The 20,893-nt window shown below is 37.1% G+C and overlaps 1 protein-coding gene across 1 annotated transcript in view; it reads right to left on the bottom strand.

The window, feature by feature from the left end:
* The window catches only part of OTOGL (otogelin like), a 90,733-nt gene that overhangs the window by 49,118 nt on the left and 20,722 nt on the right, over positions 1–20,893 (bottom strand). The window contains 11 exon segments of the mRNA XM_070947882.1: positions 2,597–2,735; positions 7,617–7,724; positions 8,800–8,962; positions 10,008–10,060; positions 11,536–11,610; positions 12,908–13,073; positions 13,749–13,958; positions 14,346–14,470; positions 16,505–16,682; positions 18,969–19,095; positions 20,310–20,455. Coding sequence (XP_070803983.1) covers positions 2,597–2,735; positions 7,617–7,724; positions 8,800–8,962; positions 10,008–10,060; positions 11,536–11,610; positions 12,908–13,073; positions 13,749–13,958; positions 14,346–14,470; positions 16,505–16,682; positions 18,969–19,095; positions 20,310–20,455 — 1,490 coding nt within the window.

Genomic DNA, 20,893 nt, shown 5'->3' with positions numbered 1-20,893 from the left:
TTAAACTTTATTAAAGTGATACGCCTCTTTTCTACAGTAGGATATAACAATCACTCAAAAGGGAACAGGTGAAGTAAAATGCTTCAGATCCAAAAGGCTCATGGCCAAAACAAATACCGCCAAGTAAACACACAGACATCAATTTCAAAGCAAAGAAATACATAAACAAAGATGGAGACTAGAGTTAAGAAAATTCTATTGTGAAAGCAATTAGTTCAGTGATAATATTTGGTGGCTATATATCTCAAACACTGCATTATGAGTCCACACCCTCTTTATTGCATGTTTGTTCACTCTGCAGAAATAGTTTAGTTATCTTAAGTGTCAGGTGAATGTGACAACCATATTGTTGAAAACTGATTATATCTAAATGATTAATAAACATAGATTAACTCTCTAGACAGCTGATGGTGAAAGAATGCAATGATGTAAGCCTGAAGTTTTTTTTTCCAGTATTGTTTCTTTACTTGGCCATATATGATTCATATAGAATAGATGATCCTGCTACCACTCTTTGCCTGGAATTTGCTTTGCCAAATCTATCCCATGAAAATTCAGTTTGTTATAGTCTGAGAATACCTGGCTTAGACTACAGTCTATGAACTTTTTATAAAGCCAAGAAATCCTTCAACAGTTGCATATGGTCCAAATACTAAGAACAAATTAGTTATTTATTTGTAATAGCTGATAGTTCTTTCTTTTTTTTCAAAAATGCAACATTTGCAAAGGCTTTTAGAGAGGTGAGAACTTCCCCTGTCTAAAAAATAAAAAAGCTAATTCTAATAGCATCATTCCACACAGACAGTATTTTCATCGCTTGTGTCATCTTGCTCATTAGATAAAAGAGTTGTAGGCAATGGGGCACTTATCATTTTTTTTTATGAATGCCAACTTCTTCCCTGAACTTTAGAACCCCCGATGCCCCAAGGAGGTTGCTTACATGCAAATCATATAACTGGGAAATAATGAATTTGCTTTCTAAGCATTGCTAGTCATACTTCAGAAAGACAAATAGATATATATTGCATGCCTCCACTACACATCATTAACTTTGCTGGTGGAGTTGCTGCTTTCCATATGTTTAGACTCTGCGAACTGAATAGGCATTTGGCAAATGTGACAAATTGTGACAAAATGGGTGACACAATGTTATAATGTAAACCCTTTATGCTTGTGTGCCAACATTTGAGGCAATTATCATTTAGGCAATGTCACAACATTGTGATGAATATTTTATCATTTGTTCTCTCTCCTTCTTCCTACAGATAATTCTGACTGCTTGGAGAGCCTATTTTATGCCATGGAAAAGGTGACACTTTTGGAGTTCTCTTTAGTTAGAAATTTTGCACACCTAAAAGAGAAATGTGAAAGCTATGTAGCAATGTGTTTTCTTTAAATTATTTTAAACTGTTTTTTAAATTTTGTATGTTCTGTTTTTTACTTTGGCTGTTCACCGCCCTGAGTCCTATTTGGAGAAGGGTGGTATAGAAATGGAAACAAATAAATAAATAAATGTTGGCTAACCAGTTAAAACTGGTTTAATTTTCAATTGTCTGTGCATACTAAAGTTTCAGTGATAAAACCTGATAAAGATCGTTTAGTTAAACAAAAACTAAATGGTGCCTGTTATTATGATGGTGTATAGCTTTATTATTATTTTTAATTTAATTTAATTTAATTTAATTTAATTTAATTTAATTTGATCAATTAAATTTAAAGTGATTTGCTGTGGATATTTTATGTTTGGTTATTACCAGGAACAATTGAGATATACAGTATATCTGTATACAAGAATAAATAAATAAAAACTGGAAAAAATAAAAATAGAATGCAAAAATATTCAGCTTTGACCATGCATATATAAACAAAATAAACAGATATATTCTTATATTTCTTTTATGCTTCTATTGATAAAATAAATTAATTTTATGTATCAGATTAAGATCTGCTGTTGTGAAAATTGATTGTTAGTGCTCACTATGATAAGTGCTCTAGTAGCAACTTCCAAACAATCAACACCTTGCCTTCATGAAAGAGGCAGAAAAAGCACAAGCACAAAATGTACAAAATTTTGCTGGCTTATTTTGCCTATAAACAAGTAGGCATTTGGAAGTAGAGTACTCGCTAGAATTTTTGTATTATCACCTTTCTGCTAATTTATCTTCCTCATCAAAACTTGTTTGAAGAATTAATCATTCCAATCCAGGTAGCTGTAAAAGTCTGACAACTACTAAGAAACATAGAAAGTAAAGCAAGTTCTGGCTTAAAATTGATGCTTGGTACTTTATGAGTATCAAGTTTTCATAAAAAAAAATAAGGAACAGCATCCTGGTTGCTGTTGGTTGATCTGGTTTCATTAGAAATCTGTGATATGGCAACTGAAAATGTTATTTTATTGACAGGAAGAAATGATCATATTAAATACATAAAGCAGGAAAAAGAGAAGAACCTAAAATGTATGCATTGAAAGGCTTGCGCTGATACTATTTTGTAATTTGAAGTAAACAGGGTAAACTCCATCCACATAGGTGTTGAAAGCACTGTATGCAGAATTTATTACTCTACATGCAAAAGGGCAAAACAAAAGTCTTCTTACCTTTATCAAATAAATTTGACAGTCACTCAGGTAGTCATATTCTAGTCCATCAAAAGTATAATAATGCCGATCTCCATAGACTGTACATACAGCAGGACAAGGATAGTATGTGCAATTAAATATCCCACGTCGGCAAATACTGTGGGGTGAGGGGAAGAATCAAGATTTTCTTATTAAAAATATATATACACTCTTTTCTCATGAAACATAAAATAGCAAGAGTCCAAATATATTTATAACACTTAGCACTAGCACTTAGACTTATACACCACTCCAAAGTGCTTTACAGCTCTCTCTGAGCAGTCTGGGTCCTCATTTTACCAAGCTGGAAAGGATGGAAGGCTGAGTCAACCTTGAGCCAGTCAGGATTGCAGTCCTGGCTGTGGGCAGAGTTAGACTGCAATACTGCATTCTAACCACCGTGGCACCATGACTCCATTTATATCCTATACATGTGTGAATTCTATATTAATATAATATTTTATATCTAATTTCTAATTATCTCCAATAGACTTGTAGATCCTGAGGATGTGAATAGGCTGACTGAAGACTCTTACCCTTCTTTGCTAGCTCAAATTCAAGGTAATCAACACCTCATTCACTGCATCTTTGTGTGCTTAAAAGAGACAGTTATAAGAGATTTTTTTTAATTGAAAAAGCTTTCCTTTAACTCATAAAATCCTTTTAATTATATGATAATCTCACATATTCCATTTCTGGCTAAGGTAATTGAGTAAATGGTAGCTTCATTGGTTCAGATGCATTTGGATTAAAATGTTTTATACAGCACTGGTTACCAGTTGCTTATATGAGCCAATTTAAGATGTGTTAACCTTTAAAGCCCTAAAAGATCAGCAAAATTGGGGCCATTCTAGTCTTCGGAGGGTGAATACTCCATAAGGTGGGTGCTATAGTAGAAATACACACATATACACACACAGTTCATGCTATTAGTGTTAGAATAAACAGAAGACAATGAATTAAATAAATATGCCACAAAGCAATTTCTTGCTGCATCAAGGTTTCCTTAAAGCATCCATCACAGTCCCTAGATCTCCTCTTGCCAGTAATTTCCAATGTAAACTCCATCATTAATTAAATATTTTTCAGCCTGAGATGCAACATTTGATATGTTCTTGTACTGAATATCTGCCATTTGCATGTTCATGATGCAGTTTGGTGAGATCCTTTTGGCAGTCCTCATATACATTAATATTTTAATTTAATTTTGATGTTTCTAGCAATGTGGTTATTTATGAAGTTAAAAAAAACTTTAATACTAAGACAAACATTTGGAACTCCACAATTTATATTTCTGCATTGTAATAATTATTAAGATATTCCTAGATAGATTGATTAAGACTCATCATGTTATATGATGGACTTTAAAAAAATCCGACTTTCTTCTTCATCCATTAATCTACACTGCTCAAAAAAATGAAGGGAACACAAGCAGAAGACATCTGAGATCTGAATGAATGAATTAGCCTTATTAAATACTTTGTTCGTTACATACAGTAGTTTTGTGTTCCCTTTAGTTGTTTGAGCAGTGTATAAACTACTGTAGGTAAAGAACAAAGTATTTAATAAGGCTATTTCATTCATTCAGATCTCAGATGTCTTCTGCTTGTGTTCCCTTTATTTTTTTGAGCAGTATATATTTTAAATGTTTTATTTAAAAAAAAATTACTATTAACTTTTTTTTTGTTTTGTTGTTGTAAAATGAGGGAAAAGAAAGGGTAGAAGAGCAACCCCAAATGTAATCAAAGTGCCTTATCTTTATGTCAGCGGTTCTCAACCTGGGGGTCGCGACCCCTTTGGGGGTCGAACGGCCATTTCACAGGGGTCGCCAAAGCCCTCTCTTGCCCCCCCCACGCCTTCACTCACCCTCACCCTCTGCCTCTGTTGGATCGCCGTTCGCCGTTCGCTTACCCCGCCCACTCCCAATCTATTGCTGCCTCCGGAGTCCCAGCTGATGGCTAGAGGGAAACAAACCAGTGGTGGGATTCTGCCGGTTCTAGGTGGTTTGGCCGAATTGTTTGTTAAATTGCTGGCTCGCCCCGCCCCTTGTCAATAAATAGTGGGGGTGGGGCGAGGGGTGAGTGAGCCAGTAATTTAACAAAGGGTTCGGTGTTTTTTGCAATTTATTGGCCTCGCAGCACACCGAACCATTTGTTAAATTGCTGGCTCATCCGCCCCTTGCCTTGTCCCGCCTCCCACCCACGCGGCGTCAGCCTATCCAATTGTGGCTCTTTTACAACCTGTGGACTTCAACTCCCGCCTAACCCATTCTGGGGAATTGTGGAGAATTCTGGGAGTTGAAGTCCACAAGTCTTAAAGCTGCCAAGATGGGAGACATCTGCTGTTACACTGTAGAATCCTTTCAAGCATGAAGATGGCCAAGTATCCTCCTTGAGAGACAACAGTTGAACATCAGGAGGGCTGTTAGAGGGCAGGGCTACATTTGGAAATTTTTGCATTTTTGCAGGTGGTGCAATACGATCTGGTGTCTGCAATGGAGAGCAAAATCCGGCTTCTTCTCTCCGCTGTAAGTTTGGCATCAGGATTCCACCTTGGCATATTTGCAGCACAAGGCAGCCCTCCTCTCCTGCTGCTTGGGACTCAGAGCGGTATACAGCATCTGGTTCGGGGATCAGCCGGATTTTGCTCTCCATTGCTCTCTCAGCCCCCTGCAAGTTCTCGTCTCTCGAGGAGCGCTCCCTGAAGTGGTGCGGGAGACTTTGGTTGGGCTTCTCGAGAGATGAGAGCTTGCAGGGGGCCGAGAGAGCAATGGAGAGCAAAATCCAGCTGCTCCCCGAACCAGACGCTATTTACCACTCCGAGTCGGCCGGAAACGAGGGCTGCCTTGCGCCGCAAATATACCAAGGTGAATCCTGATGCTGCACTTACAGCAGAGAGAAGAAGCTGGATTTTGCTCTCCATTGCAGACACCAGATCGGCCACCTGCAAGAGAATGAAAGAGAGAAAGTGGGGGAGAGTGGGGGAGAGAGAGGGAAAGAGAAAGGGGGGGAAGAGAGAAAGAGAATGAGAGAAAGAGGGGGAGAGAGCGAGAGAAAGAGTGGGGGAGAGAGAGAAGGGGGGAGAGAGAAAGAGAATGAGAGAAATGGGGGAGAGAGAAAGAGAAAAAGAGTGGGGGGGAGAGAGTGAAGGGGGAGAGAAAGAGAGAATGAGAGAGAGAGTGGAGGAGAGAGAGAAGGGGGAGAGAGACAATGAAAGAGAGAGAGAGTGGGGGAGAGAGAGAGAGAGAAAGAGGGGGGAGAGAAAGAGAGAATGAGAGAGGGGGGAGAGAGAGAGAAAGGGGGGGAGAGTGCCTGAAGGACCCTATCCCGTCACTGGGAGTCCAGGTGCTTCAGCAAGTGGCGCACTGGATTCGTATTAGTGGTCTGCGAAATTTAAAATTATGAACTTGGTGGTCCCTGAGGTCCAAAAGTTGGGGACCCCTGCTCTGGAGGATTTAAGTAGCTTAACTGTGCTTGCTTGTCAATACCAGAATTACAGAGTTGGAAGGGACCTTTGGAGGTTTCTAGTCTAGAGATCTCCAACCTTGGCAACTTTCTTTGCCTGGGCCTGATGCTTCCTGAGAGGCAGGGGGTCTCTCCGAATGGGACCCCTCCCCAAAAGGCTGGCCCCAAAGCCCTAGCTCAGAGGTCTTCAAACTTGGCAGCTTTAAGACTTGTGGACTTCAACTCCCAGAATTCTCTAGCCAGCAGAGCTGGCTGGGGAATTCTGGGAGTTGAAGTCTGCCAGGCTTAAAATTGCCAAGGTTGGAGATCTCTGGACTAGAAGATAAATGATGGCATAAATGATGACCGGTCAAAAGTGCGAGGACCTGTCAGAAATTACTTTTTTCAGCCCTCTGGATAGTCCCTATGTGCATATGGACTACTCAGAGGGCTGAAAAAGTTATTTTTGACCGGTCCTCGCACTTTTGACCAGTCCTTGAACTTACGACTATCCTCACATTTCACGTTTTGTGCCCTATCTTGTCACCATGGTGAAGAGAAATAGTGGTGAAATGATTGACACGGTTGTTAAGAATGCCACAATGGGCATAAATGTAAGGATGGTCATAAGTGCGAAGACTGGTCAAAAGTGCGAGGACCTGTCAGAAATCACTTTTTTCAGCCCTCTGGGTAGTCCTTTTGTGCACATGGACTACTCAGAGGGCTGAAAAAATTATTTTTGACTGGTCCTCGCACTTTTGACCAGTCCTTGAATTTATGACTGTCCTCACATTTTACGTTTTTTGCCCTATCTTATCACCATGGTGAAAAGAAGCAGTTGTGAAATGAATGACATGGTTGTTAAGAATGCTGCACGGGCATAAATGTGAGGATGGTCATAAGTGTGAGGCCCAGTCAAAAGTGTGAGATCTATCAGAAATGACTTTTTTCAGCCCTCTGAGTAGTCCCTATACACATAGCCATGGCCACCCAGTCACATGACCAGCTAATCACGCCTACCCAGTCACATGACCTCCAAGCCACACCCACAAAATAAGCCACGCCCACAGAACCGATAGTAAAAAAATTTAGAACCCACTCCTGGTTGGGGGTCACCACAAAATGAGGAACTGTATTAATGGGTCGCGGCATTAGGAAGGTTGAGAACCACTGCTTTATGCTTTCTTTAGAAAAAATATGTATATGTATGATCAACTATGGATAAGAGAATGTATATTTACAATATATGTATAAGAATTTTTTTTAAATTCAAAAAAAAAGTTTTGAAGGTGAAGTAAGATTCTTGTGCATTTACTACTTGGATATGCCCGCTGATTGATTGTTTCACTCATTGATTGATTGATTGAGTTTTTTACCAATTTTTTCTGGAGTAATTTTCTGAGTTGCCAAGGTAACCCATCAATGTATAACCCTAATTAGGGTCATCAGTCATTGTTAAATTATTTTAAATCATTACACAATCAAAGAACACATACATGGCCATGTCACAGACTATGTAGTACTGAAGTTAATTAAAGTATAATAATCACACTTACCATGTATAACAAGGGGTAGCTATCACTTCACCTGACATATACTCCCAATCCTTCCACATGCATGGACAACTATCAGGCACATAACATTTTCCTTTATGTTCAGCCATCCTTTAAAATAGTAAAAGCATAAATTTGAAAAAAAAATAACTATCCATATACTGTATATTTGTAATCTTTTTTATATAGAAATTGCAGATATAAATTCTGTTCTAGTTGACTCAATGGTCAAAAAGTAGAGCAGAGATAGCTTTTGAGTTCTATAGAAATCACTATTGGGTCACATGGTAAATATATTTTGAAACAGAAAAACAAGAAAGTTGAACTTGGAATCTTTACACATAGCTTTATGGTGAAATGGACAAACAGATCTTCAATCAGGCTGCAGCTTTGGTTTCTTCAGGCTTCCCCTAGAACTCTCAGAAAGAGTACTTTTGTTGTGATCTAGGCTTACTGAGTCATTACAAGACACAATTAGTCCCAAATAAACCTATTTTATTGTAACAGCTGAGAATTACGTTCATTCCCAGCTGAGTCCCAAGGCCTTATTTGGCAAAGCCCCACGAAGTTCAGAAACAAACAAGAGATGCCTACTGGAAACAGAGTTAACAACGCTGCTTTTCTGCAAAAGGCCCAAGTGCCTTTGTTTCTCTTTTAAGCCTTATGGGAGGGGCCAATCATCTCCTGGCGTTACTCCTGAGTAGTCCATTTTGCTTTAGCTGCTCTTGCCTTCTGGCAGCTCTGCGCATGTGTGCACTAGGAACAGGCTCCTCCTGTTCCTCTGCTGTCTGACTCTGGAGGCTCCGGAGTCTGTGCATCATTCCCAGATGGCCCTGGCCCCATCTCTGCCTCCGACGCAAGCCCTCGTCCGGGCCTTTCCCAGACTCCAGGACTGGCCTATATTCCTCCCCAGCCTTCTCACTGTCCTACTCTGCTGACAGCTCCACAGGCTGCTGGCGGACCACAAACAACTTTTTATTGAAAATGGGTTTATCCATTTGATAAGCTGTAGGCTTATCTATTAAATTTCTTGCCTAAAAGAAAGCCTATAGTACTACTGTAAAATCTCTGTGCGTTCAGAGTAGTTGGGAATAATTAAAAATAATACAATAGTCAGAGAAACATATATTCATCTGATCTTTGAATACATTTGCTGTATACCACAGTGACTTTTGGTATCACTTACCCAGGGGGACAGATGCAACCATTCAAACATGGTGGAGAAGGTGTACAGGTAAAGTTCATAGCAATATTTGTACATGTTAGTTCACAGTTTATTCCAGCTGATGGCAAGCCAGATATATGAGATTGGCAGTCATAGTAGATCTTTCCATCAGGACATGAGTGCACTATGGATATGAAATGCAAATGATATATAATAAATTTACATTTATATTTCCCATTATTTAAACTTAGTGCTTAGGTTTGCTGTCTAACACTGTACATTTTCAGTAATATGCCCTAACTGAATATCCTTCTAACATCATATATAATAGTAATTTTTAAAAGATTAAGCATTCTTCAAATTGAGTGCAATTCTTTATGGACACATTTGTGACTTATCTATGATTTTTTCTGCCCCAATTTCCTAGCTAGCCTGTAGCCTTGGATTTCTCTAAAGGCTCCTACCCAAGTACTAATCAGGCCTGACATTTTTTTAGCTTCTAAAACTAAAACTAGATAAGGGTCAGCCAGAGCTACAGCCCTTTTCTTAAATTGTAGGTGGCTAATGTTTCTTCTGTGGGATGTGGTGGCTCAGTGGCTAAAAAGCTGAGCTTGTCGATTGAAAGGTCAGCAGTTCAGCAGTTCGAATCCCTAGTGCCGTGTAATGGGGTTAGCTCCTGTTACTTGTCCCAGCTTCTGCCAACCTAGCAGTTCAAAATCACGTAAAAAATGCAAGTAGAAAAATAGGGACCACCTTTGGTGGGAAGGTAACAGCGTTCCATGCGCCTTTGGCATTTAGTCATGCCAGCCACATGACCACAGAGATCTTCAGACAGCGCTGGCTTTTCAGCTTTGAAACAGAGATGAACACCACCCCCTAGAGTCGGGAACGACTAGCACATATGTGCGAGGGGAACCTTTACCTTTACCTTTAATGTTTTTTTTCTGTTTAATGGCAGATAGAAAGATAAAGATAGAAAGATAAAGATAGAAAGATAAAGATAGAAAGATAAAGATAGAAAGTTTAAAGATATTTAAGGGCAGATAGATAGATAAGGCTGAAAATAAAGGCTTACACAAGAGCTATGCAGAAAAAGATTTGGTAAGCACAGTTAGATATATGGGTACAAATTTTAATCCCTTCTTTTGACATTGAACATAATTTCTGCAAGTAAGAAAAAAGAAAGACATACTTGGTAATTGTTATTCTAAACGAGTCAAGAAAGTTACCTGCTGGGACAGCTGGTGCTTCATTGCATTTCATTGTTCCATTTAGACATTGGCTAGTCAAAGAAAATTTTTAAAAAAAGTTTAATAAGGAAAGCATTTTCCTGATGTCATTATTTAAACTTCTTATTACATCAGATTATTATGCTAATATTTATATTATTAACACAACTGCTGGAATTGGCAGTCACTCATGAGGATATTGCCTCAACTTCCCCCAAAGTTCCATCAGAGTTTTCCAGTTTTCTAAAGCATACAGGTCTGCTTGCAAAGTATAAAAAAGAAATTTCATACTAATTTAATTAAAGGCTTCCAAAGTTCTATTATTGTCAGGCAAGAAAGACAGATCCATACATGAAGGTCCAATTAAATGGATTTATTGCTAAACAGCCTATGCACAGAAATCCTGTCAACTAACAGTTAGCGCCTCCTTGGAGCTACTGTAAATAAGGATCCATAGAATTCAAGAGGGATGGACTTTGTCTGCTTATGGCTACATAGGGATTCTAGGTTAATCTCTCTTTTAACTCCACCTCCAGGTTCTAGCATTCTTTCCCCTACATCTATGTTATTTAATTCCTTAGCTTTACATACCTAGTAATGATGCATGTAATTCAATTATCCATTGGACTTAAACATTTAAAGAAAAAACACAAAAACTACCAAGTGAATTGGACCCATAACCACTCTGAAGAAGGGCTAGATTTTTCCATATACTTTGTTTATCTGTCAGGACAAATGTATTGTATTCTGAAGATAAATCGATGGCTACCTACTGTATTTCTCAGTTATATTAAAATCTTACATCTGAATTGGGATCTACTCTGATGGTAGATTTAAGAGCACATAGACTAAATTGGCAGTAAAATCCCCAACCATAATAGCTCAAAACAGCTGATTATGATGACAAAAGCCAAGGCCAATATTATAGCTCATAAAGTATACATGCCCTTTATGGAGTCTAGCTCATATTTTTATTTTTAATGGATGTCCCACCATTTGCACCCTAAGGAGTATTGATAAATTTAATTACATATATATATGGATGACTTTTAAAGCACAATGGGTAAATTTTATCACAACCAACTCTTGCTTTAAGTTGCAAAATCTAGAAGGGCGTCTTATAAATCATATTCCTAAGTGAATTCATTTGTAAAGTATAATAAAAGGTTAAGTGGTTTGATATATAAAAATAAGTTTACATTTCCATGGAAACATAAACAAACAGTTTTTCCTGTACTTGGCACAATAGTAAAATAAGTTTACTTGGCATATTGGATAGTAATCATACAGAAGTGGTTAAATGGTTAAGAAAGATGCATCCAGATGGCAAAATACGTCAGTTTTTATTCTTCCATAATAGTTCACAGTTTTACTATCATACTAAGTAAGAAAAAGCAGGAAATTATTTAGGAAAACATGCTAAATTTATATAAAATTAAAACAGGCCTATATCTAACTCAAAAATTAAATGTAGAAAAAGTCAATCTACAAATTCAGTCAAAATGAAATTCTTCGTATCAAAACTTACCATGATCCCGATGGTGTGGGCAAAATTTCTCCAGGCTGAAAACTTCTGCCTTTATAATAACATCGACAGCTAGGCCTAATTTTTAAACAATATATTTTATTTGTTTGTTATTATCTTGCCTTTCTTACTTTATGAATAACTCAAGACAACGAATACACTTAATACTCCTTCATCCTCTTATTCCCTCCCAAAAAAAACAATCTTGTAAAGTGGGTTGGTTGAGAGAGAATCACTGGCCCAAAGTCACCCAGCCAGCTTTCTCGTTTAAGGTGTGCTTCCCACTTTTTTCTCTTCATTATCCAAAACTGCTTATCAGAAAATTCTCTTCATGTAATGTAGGTAAAAAAACTTTAAGTCAGTTTAAATCTCACTGTTGTGATTGGATAGTGGGTTTGTGTGGTGTTATCCCCCAAAACCTCATTTTTACTCAATTTTGAATAATTTACTCATGTTTGGGAAGCTCTGGCTTAGGTTCTGAGATCAACTAAGGTTAGATAGGTGCTGCCACCTGCTGAGACAAATTCTAATAGGAGTGTATTTTAAGAACCCAAAAACAGCCATCTTAGTCCAGTTTCTTACAGTTGACCAACCAGATACCTTTGAGATAGATGACCCCCCCCCCAAAAAAAAATCTGGGGGTAATACTTAATACTTCAAGACAAATAGATCTCAACAGTTCTGTCCTCCAAGAATTTATTCAATTTTCTCTAAAGCTATCCAAATTATTGTCTACCATCATGATTTGGTGATAATGAATCACACAGGTTAATTATATGCTGAATGAAAAACTGCATCCTTTTGTTCCTAAATTTAGTTATCAGCGTTATTGGATGACTTGATTCTGCTTTGTGAGTTGGAGAGAAACATTTGCCTGACCATAGCACTAGCACTAGCAATAGGACTTAGACTTATATACTGGCTTCACAGTGCTTTACAGCCCTCTCTAAGCGGTTTACAGAGTCAGCATATTGACCCCAACAATCTGGCTCCTCATTTTATTGACCTCAGAAGGATGGACAACTGAGGCAACCTTGAGCAGGCAGTCAGCTGGCAGTCAGCAGAATTAGTCTGCAATACTGCATTCTAATTATTGTGCCACCATTGCTGTTTTTCCTCAGTTGTCTTTTCTCTAAACTATGGAAGTCTCAAATGTTCTAACCTTTTCTGATAGAGAAAATGTTTGAGGCGCCTGATCATGTTGGTTGCATTCTTTTGCATTTTTAATCCTAACCCCGACCCTTTTTCCAAATGTGGCAATTAAGCAGAGACATGATGCTAAACCTCATTGTTTCTTCCTCATAAACACAGAGTCACAATAGCATGGCTTTGTGCTAGTTTAAAAATGCATTTAAGTAAATTTGCTATAGCTTACATTGGCACGCAAAAATTAATAGATTCTTCAAAGTATTTTCCTTCAGGGCAGTTACAGCCTTCAGCGCAGTCATTATCACAAGCATCCACAAGAGAAAGGGAAGAACAGGAGTGCTCACAGAAGGAGGAACATGGGTGATACAGCATTCCACTTCTGCATACTAATGCTATGGAGATACATCAAATTGCAGGAATATCAGAAATTCTATACAAAATATAGCACAAAATCTTCTCTCTCTCTTTCTCAATTAAGCCTACTCTAAGTTAGAACAGAATGTTCTCCAGGCACTTCACTTGACAAATTGGTTACATATAATAGGTGGCAGACAAACACAGGTACTCAAAGCAACATTTAGCAGCATGGTGGCAGAGGGGAAGCATTTAATCACAAATCCATGCTAGGCAGCTTTTCTCCCATGGGGTCTCCGAGAAAATCCTAATTTCAAATTAGAAATATAAATCATCAGCCAATGCGGCATTTTAAATCACCTAATTTGAAACACATGCACACTCACTCCCATTCTCAGTACACCAACACCAATGTACATTTTGCATGGGGATAGACATGTAGATGTTATTCTATTGTTTTCTATTGTTTTATGTATTCATTAGGTAATAGGAAGCTAAAAGTGTCAGAATTTTTTCTTCTGTAGAGGTACAGTAAGTTGGGTTAAAGCTATCTTAAATTAGCTACTTTTTACTATACACAGATAGCCTCGTACATTTTGAATATCTACTTAGTTCCAACATAATACTAGCTTCATATTATAGACTTGATCAAGAAATAAAGGAATTCAGATCAGATCATATCTGGTTGCTATTCTCTTTTCTGTTTTACTTACCACAGTATGAAACATGAGATCTGAAATCTATAGTAATCCCATGTTTGCTGCAAATATAAGCATAGTGGGCAAATGCATTGCACAAGCAACTTCTCCCACATTTACAAGCATCAAAGCGACATAGCTGATAATATAAATCTGGACTGATGTATATGTGACATGGAGCAAAGAGTTCTTGATTGATGAGATCACACTGGGATGCATATGCAACTATGAAAAATTGATATTACCATGTTTATTAGTTAGAAATCCAAAAGTAAATAGTAAAACAAAAAATATGTAATAATAGATACTACTGTAAAACTAGATACTGATCAAAATGTAATATATCTCAATATATCAACATAGTCCCATTCCACTGACCTAAATGGGACTAAACCATAGTAAAACATCTTCAATGGCTATTTAAAGTAATGAGTAAACAAATAGACAGTGTTGCCTTTACTAAAAATATTAAACAAAGATTAAAAGAATAGTTTGATGTTTTAAAACATCAGAAAGTAGGGAACAACTCAGACACCAAACAAGAGTTGTAATCTAGTAATGCAAGTATGATAAAATTTAGATTAAAAATCTCCAAATAAATGAAAAGTGTACCATTTTGTTGATTAACGTTGCAAGGATCAACTACAGGAATGTTGACAGGCATGTGACATGCTGATGAAATCTTCCATGCATTAGCATGAAGTTGTGGGGTTCCTTCAATCATTCCTGATGGGGAACTAAGGGAAAAAATGAGAATGATTAAACAAAAGAATCAAGCTATCCAGAAAAATATGCTTAATACTAGAATATTCTGTTATCTTCTGAGATATGCCCATATAGAAAAGTTCTGTGCTAACATGATGGTTGTATAGATTGATTGATTGATTTGACTTCATATTAGTACCAAGAGGGGACCATGCTGTCCAGAACTTCAGCTGAACATTTCCAGTTGCACTGTGCTACATATGTACATATATACATATATTGACCTTGCCAATTTCTCAGTCTATATTTTCAACTATTGTATATTAGCATAGCAATTATAAAAATGCCATCTTCTTAGGACTCCATGTATTGAGTCAGTGTGTGTGTGTCTGTGTGTCTTATAGAGATGATAGTTAAATAATAGATGAATGGATGGATGGATGGATGGATGGATACTATTTCAGTTCTGTGCCCAGAGCATCAGGTAAATCTATGATTTAAAATATATAGATTAACAGAGTTGGAAGGGACCTTGGAGGTCTTCTAGTCCTCTTGCCCAGGCAGGAAACCCTACACCACTTCAGACAAATGATTATCCAACATCTTCTTAAAAATTTTCAGTGTTGAAGCATTCACAACTTCTGCAGACAAGTTGTTCCACTTTTTGTCTTCCAGATCTTAGAAATCTTCTCATAATGGCCTAGCAACAGGAAGGACAATCAAGAGCACCATTCCCTTACAACTAGTTATCTGGGGGATAATATTCTTTGATGCTAACATATCTCCTGAATTTCACATGTCACCTCATCTCCCTCTCCTGAGTTGATGCAAAACCCAACCTACATGGCCACGTGTCTGTAAGGGAAAGAAACTCCTCTGCCCTATCTAGATTTCAGAAAGACAAGCCACATTTGCCTTCTTTCCCATTTAAATCAATGGCTCCATAGTAGCAATAATGATAGCTTATTATGAGACTAATTCTATAGCCCTTTAGTACAATTTTATGTATCCATCTGAGAGAACACTGGCAAAGATTCTTTGTCATCCAGGCAGACTTTCCTGGAAGTTGAGCCATGGCAACTGGACTTCTTTTCTTTTTCAGTCTGAAATGTTTTGCTGCTTATCCAAGTAGCTACTTGGATAAGCAGGAAAATGTTTCAAACCAAAACAGAAAAGTTGCCTTGGTAGTACAGTGGTCTAAAGCACCCTGTTATTAAGACCAGCTGCCTGCAATTACTGCAGGTTCGAATCTCGCCAGGCTCAAGGTTGATTCAGCCTTCCATCCTTTCTAAGGTAGGTAAATTGAGGACCCAGTTGTGGGGGCAATAAGCTGACTTTGTATAAAATATACAAAAGGATGAAGGCTATTGCATAGCACATTGTAAGCCACACTGAGTCTCCGGAGAAGGGCGGCATATAAATCAAATTAAAAAAAAAAAAGTCTGCCTGGATGACAAAGAATCTTCATCACCATCTTCAAGAACACTTTGTATTTAGAAGGCTACATAAACGTCCTCTGCCCTTTAAAACTTCAATAATATAATCACATATATGGTACGGTATGGAAGACCCTGTTAAACACAACTCCTAAAAAATCCCTCTGTCCATAACAATGATAATTCACGACGACTTCAGAGTAACTTCAGAGTGCTAGTGAAAAAGAGAACATCTAATTCCTTCCCTGCTTATTTGTAGTTTGTGTTTAAACTTATAAGTTTCCATGCCAACTGCAGTTTCCTTTGATCCATTAAATATTTGTTGAATTGTGCTGCTGGCTTTTGTCTGAGGCTGTTATTTTTGCTCTCCTTTAAAATGGCTTTAATCTGTTCTATCTGATAACATTTTTATTGCCTTTTGTAATTTAGATATGTTTATTTTTTTTTCTTTACTTTATATCTACAGTCAGGTTATTTTTATAAATGAAATATGAAAGCATCTGTCAAAATAAGGCTCCTTTGAATTTTAAAAAATGGGTTTTGCTTTTTTTTGTAACAAGGTGCAGCATGCATTTTATATTTTAACCAGTGCAAATGACCAGAATTATTCACTTGTAAATCCAAACTCACAGAAAATCGTCTCTCAGGTTTCCATTATAAGTTCCACAGAGACCCATAGTTCTGCTCTTCCACTCAGCTCTGAGTTGAATATACACTCTTTTTCCATCTTTAGCAAACTGGATTTTTAAACCAAATTTAGTTTTTAGCTGCACAAACAATGAAGACAGGTTCTGTACTTCTATGTATCCTGAATATAACAGAAAAAGAATTAACTTCTGTATGCATACATAGATTCATACCCATTACACTATTCTTTTTGAGAATAAGCAATAATACAGGTAGTCCTTGACTTTCAACCATTTGTTCAGTGATCGTTTGAAATTACAAAGATTTTGAAAAAAGGGACTTATAATTGGTACTTGAACTTATGACTGTCTCAGTATTCCCCACAGTCACATGATCAGAATTCAGGTGCTTGGCAACTGGCATATATTCCCAGGACCACATGATTGCCATTTGCTGCTTTCCTAGCTAGCTCTGACAAGCAGAGTAAACGGAGAAGCCAGATTTACTTAACATTCATGTAATTCACTTAACAACCACAGCAACATAGGTCATAAGCAGTAGTCCCGCCTGTGCTACTGCAATGCTCTCTACATGGGGCTCCCCTTGAGGACCACCCGGAGGCTCCAGCTGGTCCAGAATGCGGCCGCGTGGGTGGTTTGGGAGCGACGGGGCGCTCTCATGAGACCCCCCTCCTGCGCGAGCTGCACTGGCTCCCGGTGGTCTTCCGGGTGCGCTTCAAGATTTTGGTTACCACCTTTAGAGCGCTCCATGGCTTAGGACCGGGGTATTTACGAGACCGCCTTCTGCCACCAGTAGCCTCTCACCAGTACGCTCCCATAGAGAGGGGCTCCTCAGGGTGCCATCAGCCAAACAATGTCAACTGGCGGGAGAGCCTTCTCTGTGGGGGCACCCGCCATCTGGAATGAGCTCCCCCCCGGAGATACGGAGGATCCTGGACCTGCGCGCTTTCCGCCGTGCCATCAAAACATTTCTTTTCCAGCAGGCCGGCCTGGCCTAACCTCTCTTTTAAACTTTTTTAAAATTTTTAAAATTCTTCAATTTTAAATTTGTCTTATGAATTTGGGGTGTTTTAAATTTCATTTTCCGGGCCAATTATTTAATTGTATTTTAATGGTTTTTTTAACATTTGTATTATATGTATTTTATTTGGCTGTTCACCGCCCTGAGTCCTTCGGGAGTAGGGCAGTATACAAATTAAATAAATAAATTAATAATAATAATAATAATAATAATAATAATAATAATAATAATAAGATTGGGCATGATAATGTTGATCTAATATCCTTTCATGAAAATATGTTCAGGACCATATTGCAGGAAACAGCTGCATTCATTAGAGAATCCTCCTGAAATCCTCTGTCTTCACACCATGCTTGGACTAATGGCTTGGTAGTTCCTTCTAGGGAAGGCCCCACCTGGCATTTACCCTTATTCCTAATGTTTAAGAAAGATAGAGCTATCACAGTCTTTCTGTTTATTAAAAAGCCATGAAGGATTAAAAAATGGAAATAATTTCAATAGTGTAAACTCCTCACCATGTAACAAAGAAACATGGTATTTAGGAAAGTCATCCGTTCCTCAATCTTTTTGGGGATAAGAGAACCAATCTCATAAGACATTTAAAAAATAAAGTATGTTAAAAATAGCTAAAATGTAAAACCTATCTTTAACTTCAAAAATAAAAATGCAAACTGTGAATGTTAAAGAAGATGAATTACACAGAGCTGCTTAGCCCATTAAAAAGAAAAAACAAAGTTGGTAAGCTGAAATTGCATCTGAAAGAAAATGCAGATCCTCCAGGCAGATCATGCAGTTTTGCTAAAATGAAATGTCATCTGCCCTTAAGTCTCCATAAATAGACAAGACTGTGTTACAAATTAATATTATTTATTAGGAGAAGATTTGGCAAAGGAAAATATATTGTCTGGAATACAACCTGAAGTACAAAATGGTAGTTAAAATGTATGCAATTCCCCAATTTATAGAGAGGGAGAAAGAAAATGAGACTTAGCAAAGACAAAGGATAGAAATAAAATTTTAGACTTGCCCAATTCTATTTAAACATTTTAGCTGTTTTAATTTGAATAACAATTTTCCAAAGAAAAAGTTCCTCTACTTCATTTATCCAGACTCCTGAAAATTCCCAAGTTTACTGAGAACAAAAGTGTGAGAACAAAAAAGCTGTGAGAACAAAGGTGCTTTTTTCCAAATGTGGTCCACAGGCTCAATAATATTCTGCTTTTTATTTTAAAACAATGGGGCTTGTTTGATTTCCAGCAAAAGGGGAAGAGGACTCTGTATTTTGCCCAATGCAGCCTGGCAGAAGGGGCTGGTGGCAAACTAGATGTTAATATATTTATTTCTCAGAAACAGCTTAATACAGTACATTAAAAGGAATTTAGGCACATAAAGATAATTAACTAATGAATAATAAATGGTATCTTACCGTTTAGGGTGAATCCCTGGCTGAAGGGATCATACTGTACTTCACCACCCCGGATGAGAGTCACTTGCTTGCTTATGTCATCTTCAAAAATTAGCGTCAAAGATTGAATGCAGTCATAATCAATGCTCTGTATGAACCAAAGGAAGAGGAGGGCTGAGTCTTATGGGAAAAGGAACATATAGAGCAAATGTTGTTAATCTGTATTAGATTCCATTTTTATCAATATTCCATTTTTATTTTACTTTTCTCCCCACCCCCACCCCAAAATTTATTCTTACTACATTTTTGTAAACTAGATTAATCTTGAAGTGCCTTTAAGATTGTAATGTATATGAACCAACCTAGCTGGGAATATTGAACAGTATAAGATCATACTTAAAAAGTGATAGCTAACAGTTATGCTGGTGTGAGACTTATGGTGGTCTAGAGTTCCCCAGGCCTCAGAGTTTGGAAAAGTTGATCTAGGTGACAGAGAGTGACATGATGATTTTCAAGACAAAATTGTGAATTAAATGCTAGTGTAAAGCACTAGTATAAGAGTTTAAAGACCTTTTGATATGATTAAAAGAAAGTTCAGTTTAGAATTATAAAGAAAAGTATATTTATTACTTAAAACAAAAAGTCACTTCATGAAAACGTACGTTGCAAATCACAGATGCAAAATGTAACTAATAAAGATAAAATGTACCTAATAAAGATAAATAAAACAAACAACTAAAACAATTGAAACTATTGAAACATAACCATATTAATTAAAAAGCATCCAGCTAACTTTTTCTCCCTCTTGAAATGCAATAACTTCAGTTACTCAACTAAAATAATTTTAAAATAATTCAAGTATTTCATCGCATTCAGCGTATCCCAGATTTAACCAACCATCATTTTAAATGCTTGATAAAATATTTTTATATACTTTGAGCTTCCAGATCTATTGTTCCAAGAAAAGAGCACATAAAATATCAAATAAATATCTCAGCCAGCTTCAAAATGCTCTTATCTGGTTGGCAATATACCAAGCTGTTCAGACCTGTCACCAAGAGCATTTATCTGTCTAACACACCTGGTCAGACTGTAACCAAATATGTAGATGCTTGTGTAATCATGCGTGAATGAAAAACCCTGTGGATTTAATCACAGTAAAAGGCACAATTGCTTTTACAAAGCCAGTGCTTACAGTTGAAACAAAATCCAGGTTCAGATCATACAACACACTCAATATCATGAAAAATACTGATTTTTTTTTTATTGCTAATCTTCTTAAGTAATTTATTGGCTTTCTCTGAATTAGATATATAGGAATTTATTTATCAACACAAAATGTTAATTAAACTGTTAACTTACCTGTCCACAGGGACTTTTCTGTAAAGTGAGTGTGAATTTGTCTTTCCCGGTGCCTTTTACCAAAATATACTGACAGCTCCCAAGAAAGGTATAATGGCGACCATCAAAAGTTGTGAAATGGGATTCACCAACAATTGAACATTCAGCTTAAAGTAAAGATTGATCAATACAAAAAGTGTATTATTTTTTATTTTTATTTATTTGATTTCAGTTTTCTTTGACTCCAACCAACTCTGAGAGCAACATAACTAAAAGAATAACATAAACTAAAGGGCAACATTACAACTTAATAGCTACATAAAAACTAGTAAAAAGAAATTAAATAAGAATTAATCCAAAAAGAATTACATAATCTTGAACCGCAAACCAGGGATGATCTCACCCAGTGATTTTATGTAGATGTTGAATATTTGTATTCAGTTTCTAATATCTGTATTGCATAGAACCAAAGCAAATATAAAGTGCCTTCATTGCCACAATGTATTGCTCTTCTAACCTTCATTATACAATGTGCATTTTCTTTTGTTTTCTTAACATTATTTAATATGACTAAGTAAAGCTATTCCAGGACATGCCATAAGGTA

Source organism: Pituophis catenifer, unplaced genomic scaffold (assembly GCF_029215685.1).
Source record: "Pituophis catenifer annectens isolate HBS135680 unplaced genomic scaffold, rPitCat1.0.hap2 SCAF_7, whole genome shotgun sequence".
Taxonomy (NCBI): domain Eukaryota; kingdom Metazoa; phylum Chordata; class Lepidosauria; order Squamata; family Colubridae; genus Pituophis; species Pituophis catenifer.
The sequence above is the reverse complement of the archived record's forward strand: the minus strand, read 5'-3'. Positions and strand labels throughout refer to the sequence as shown.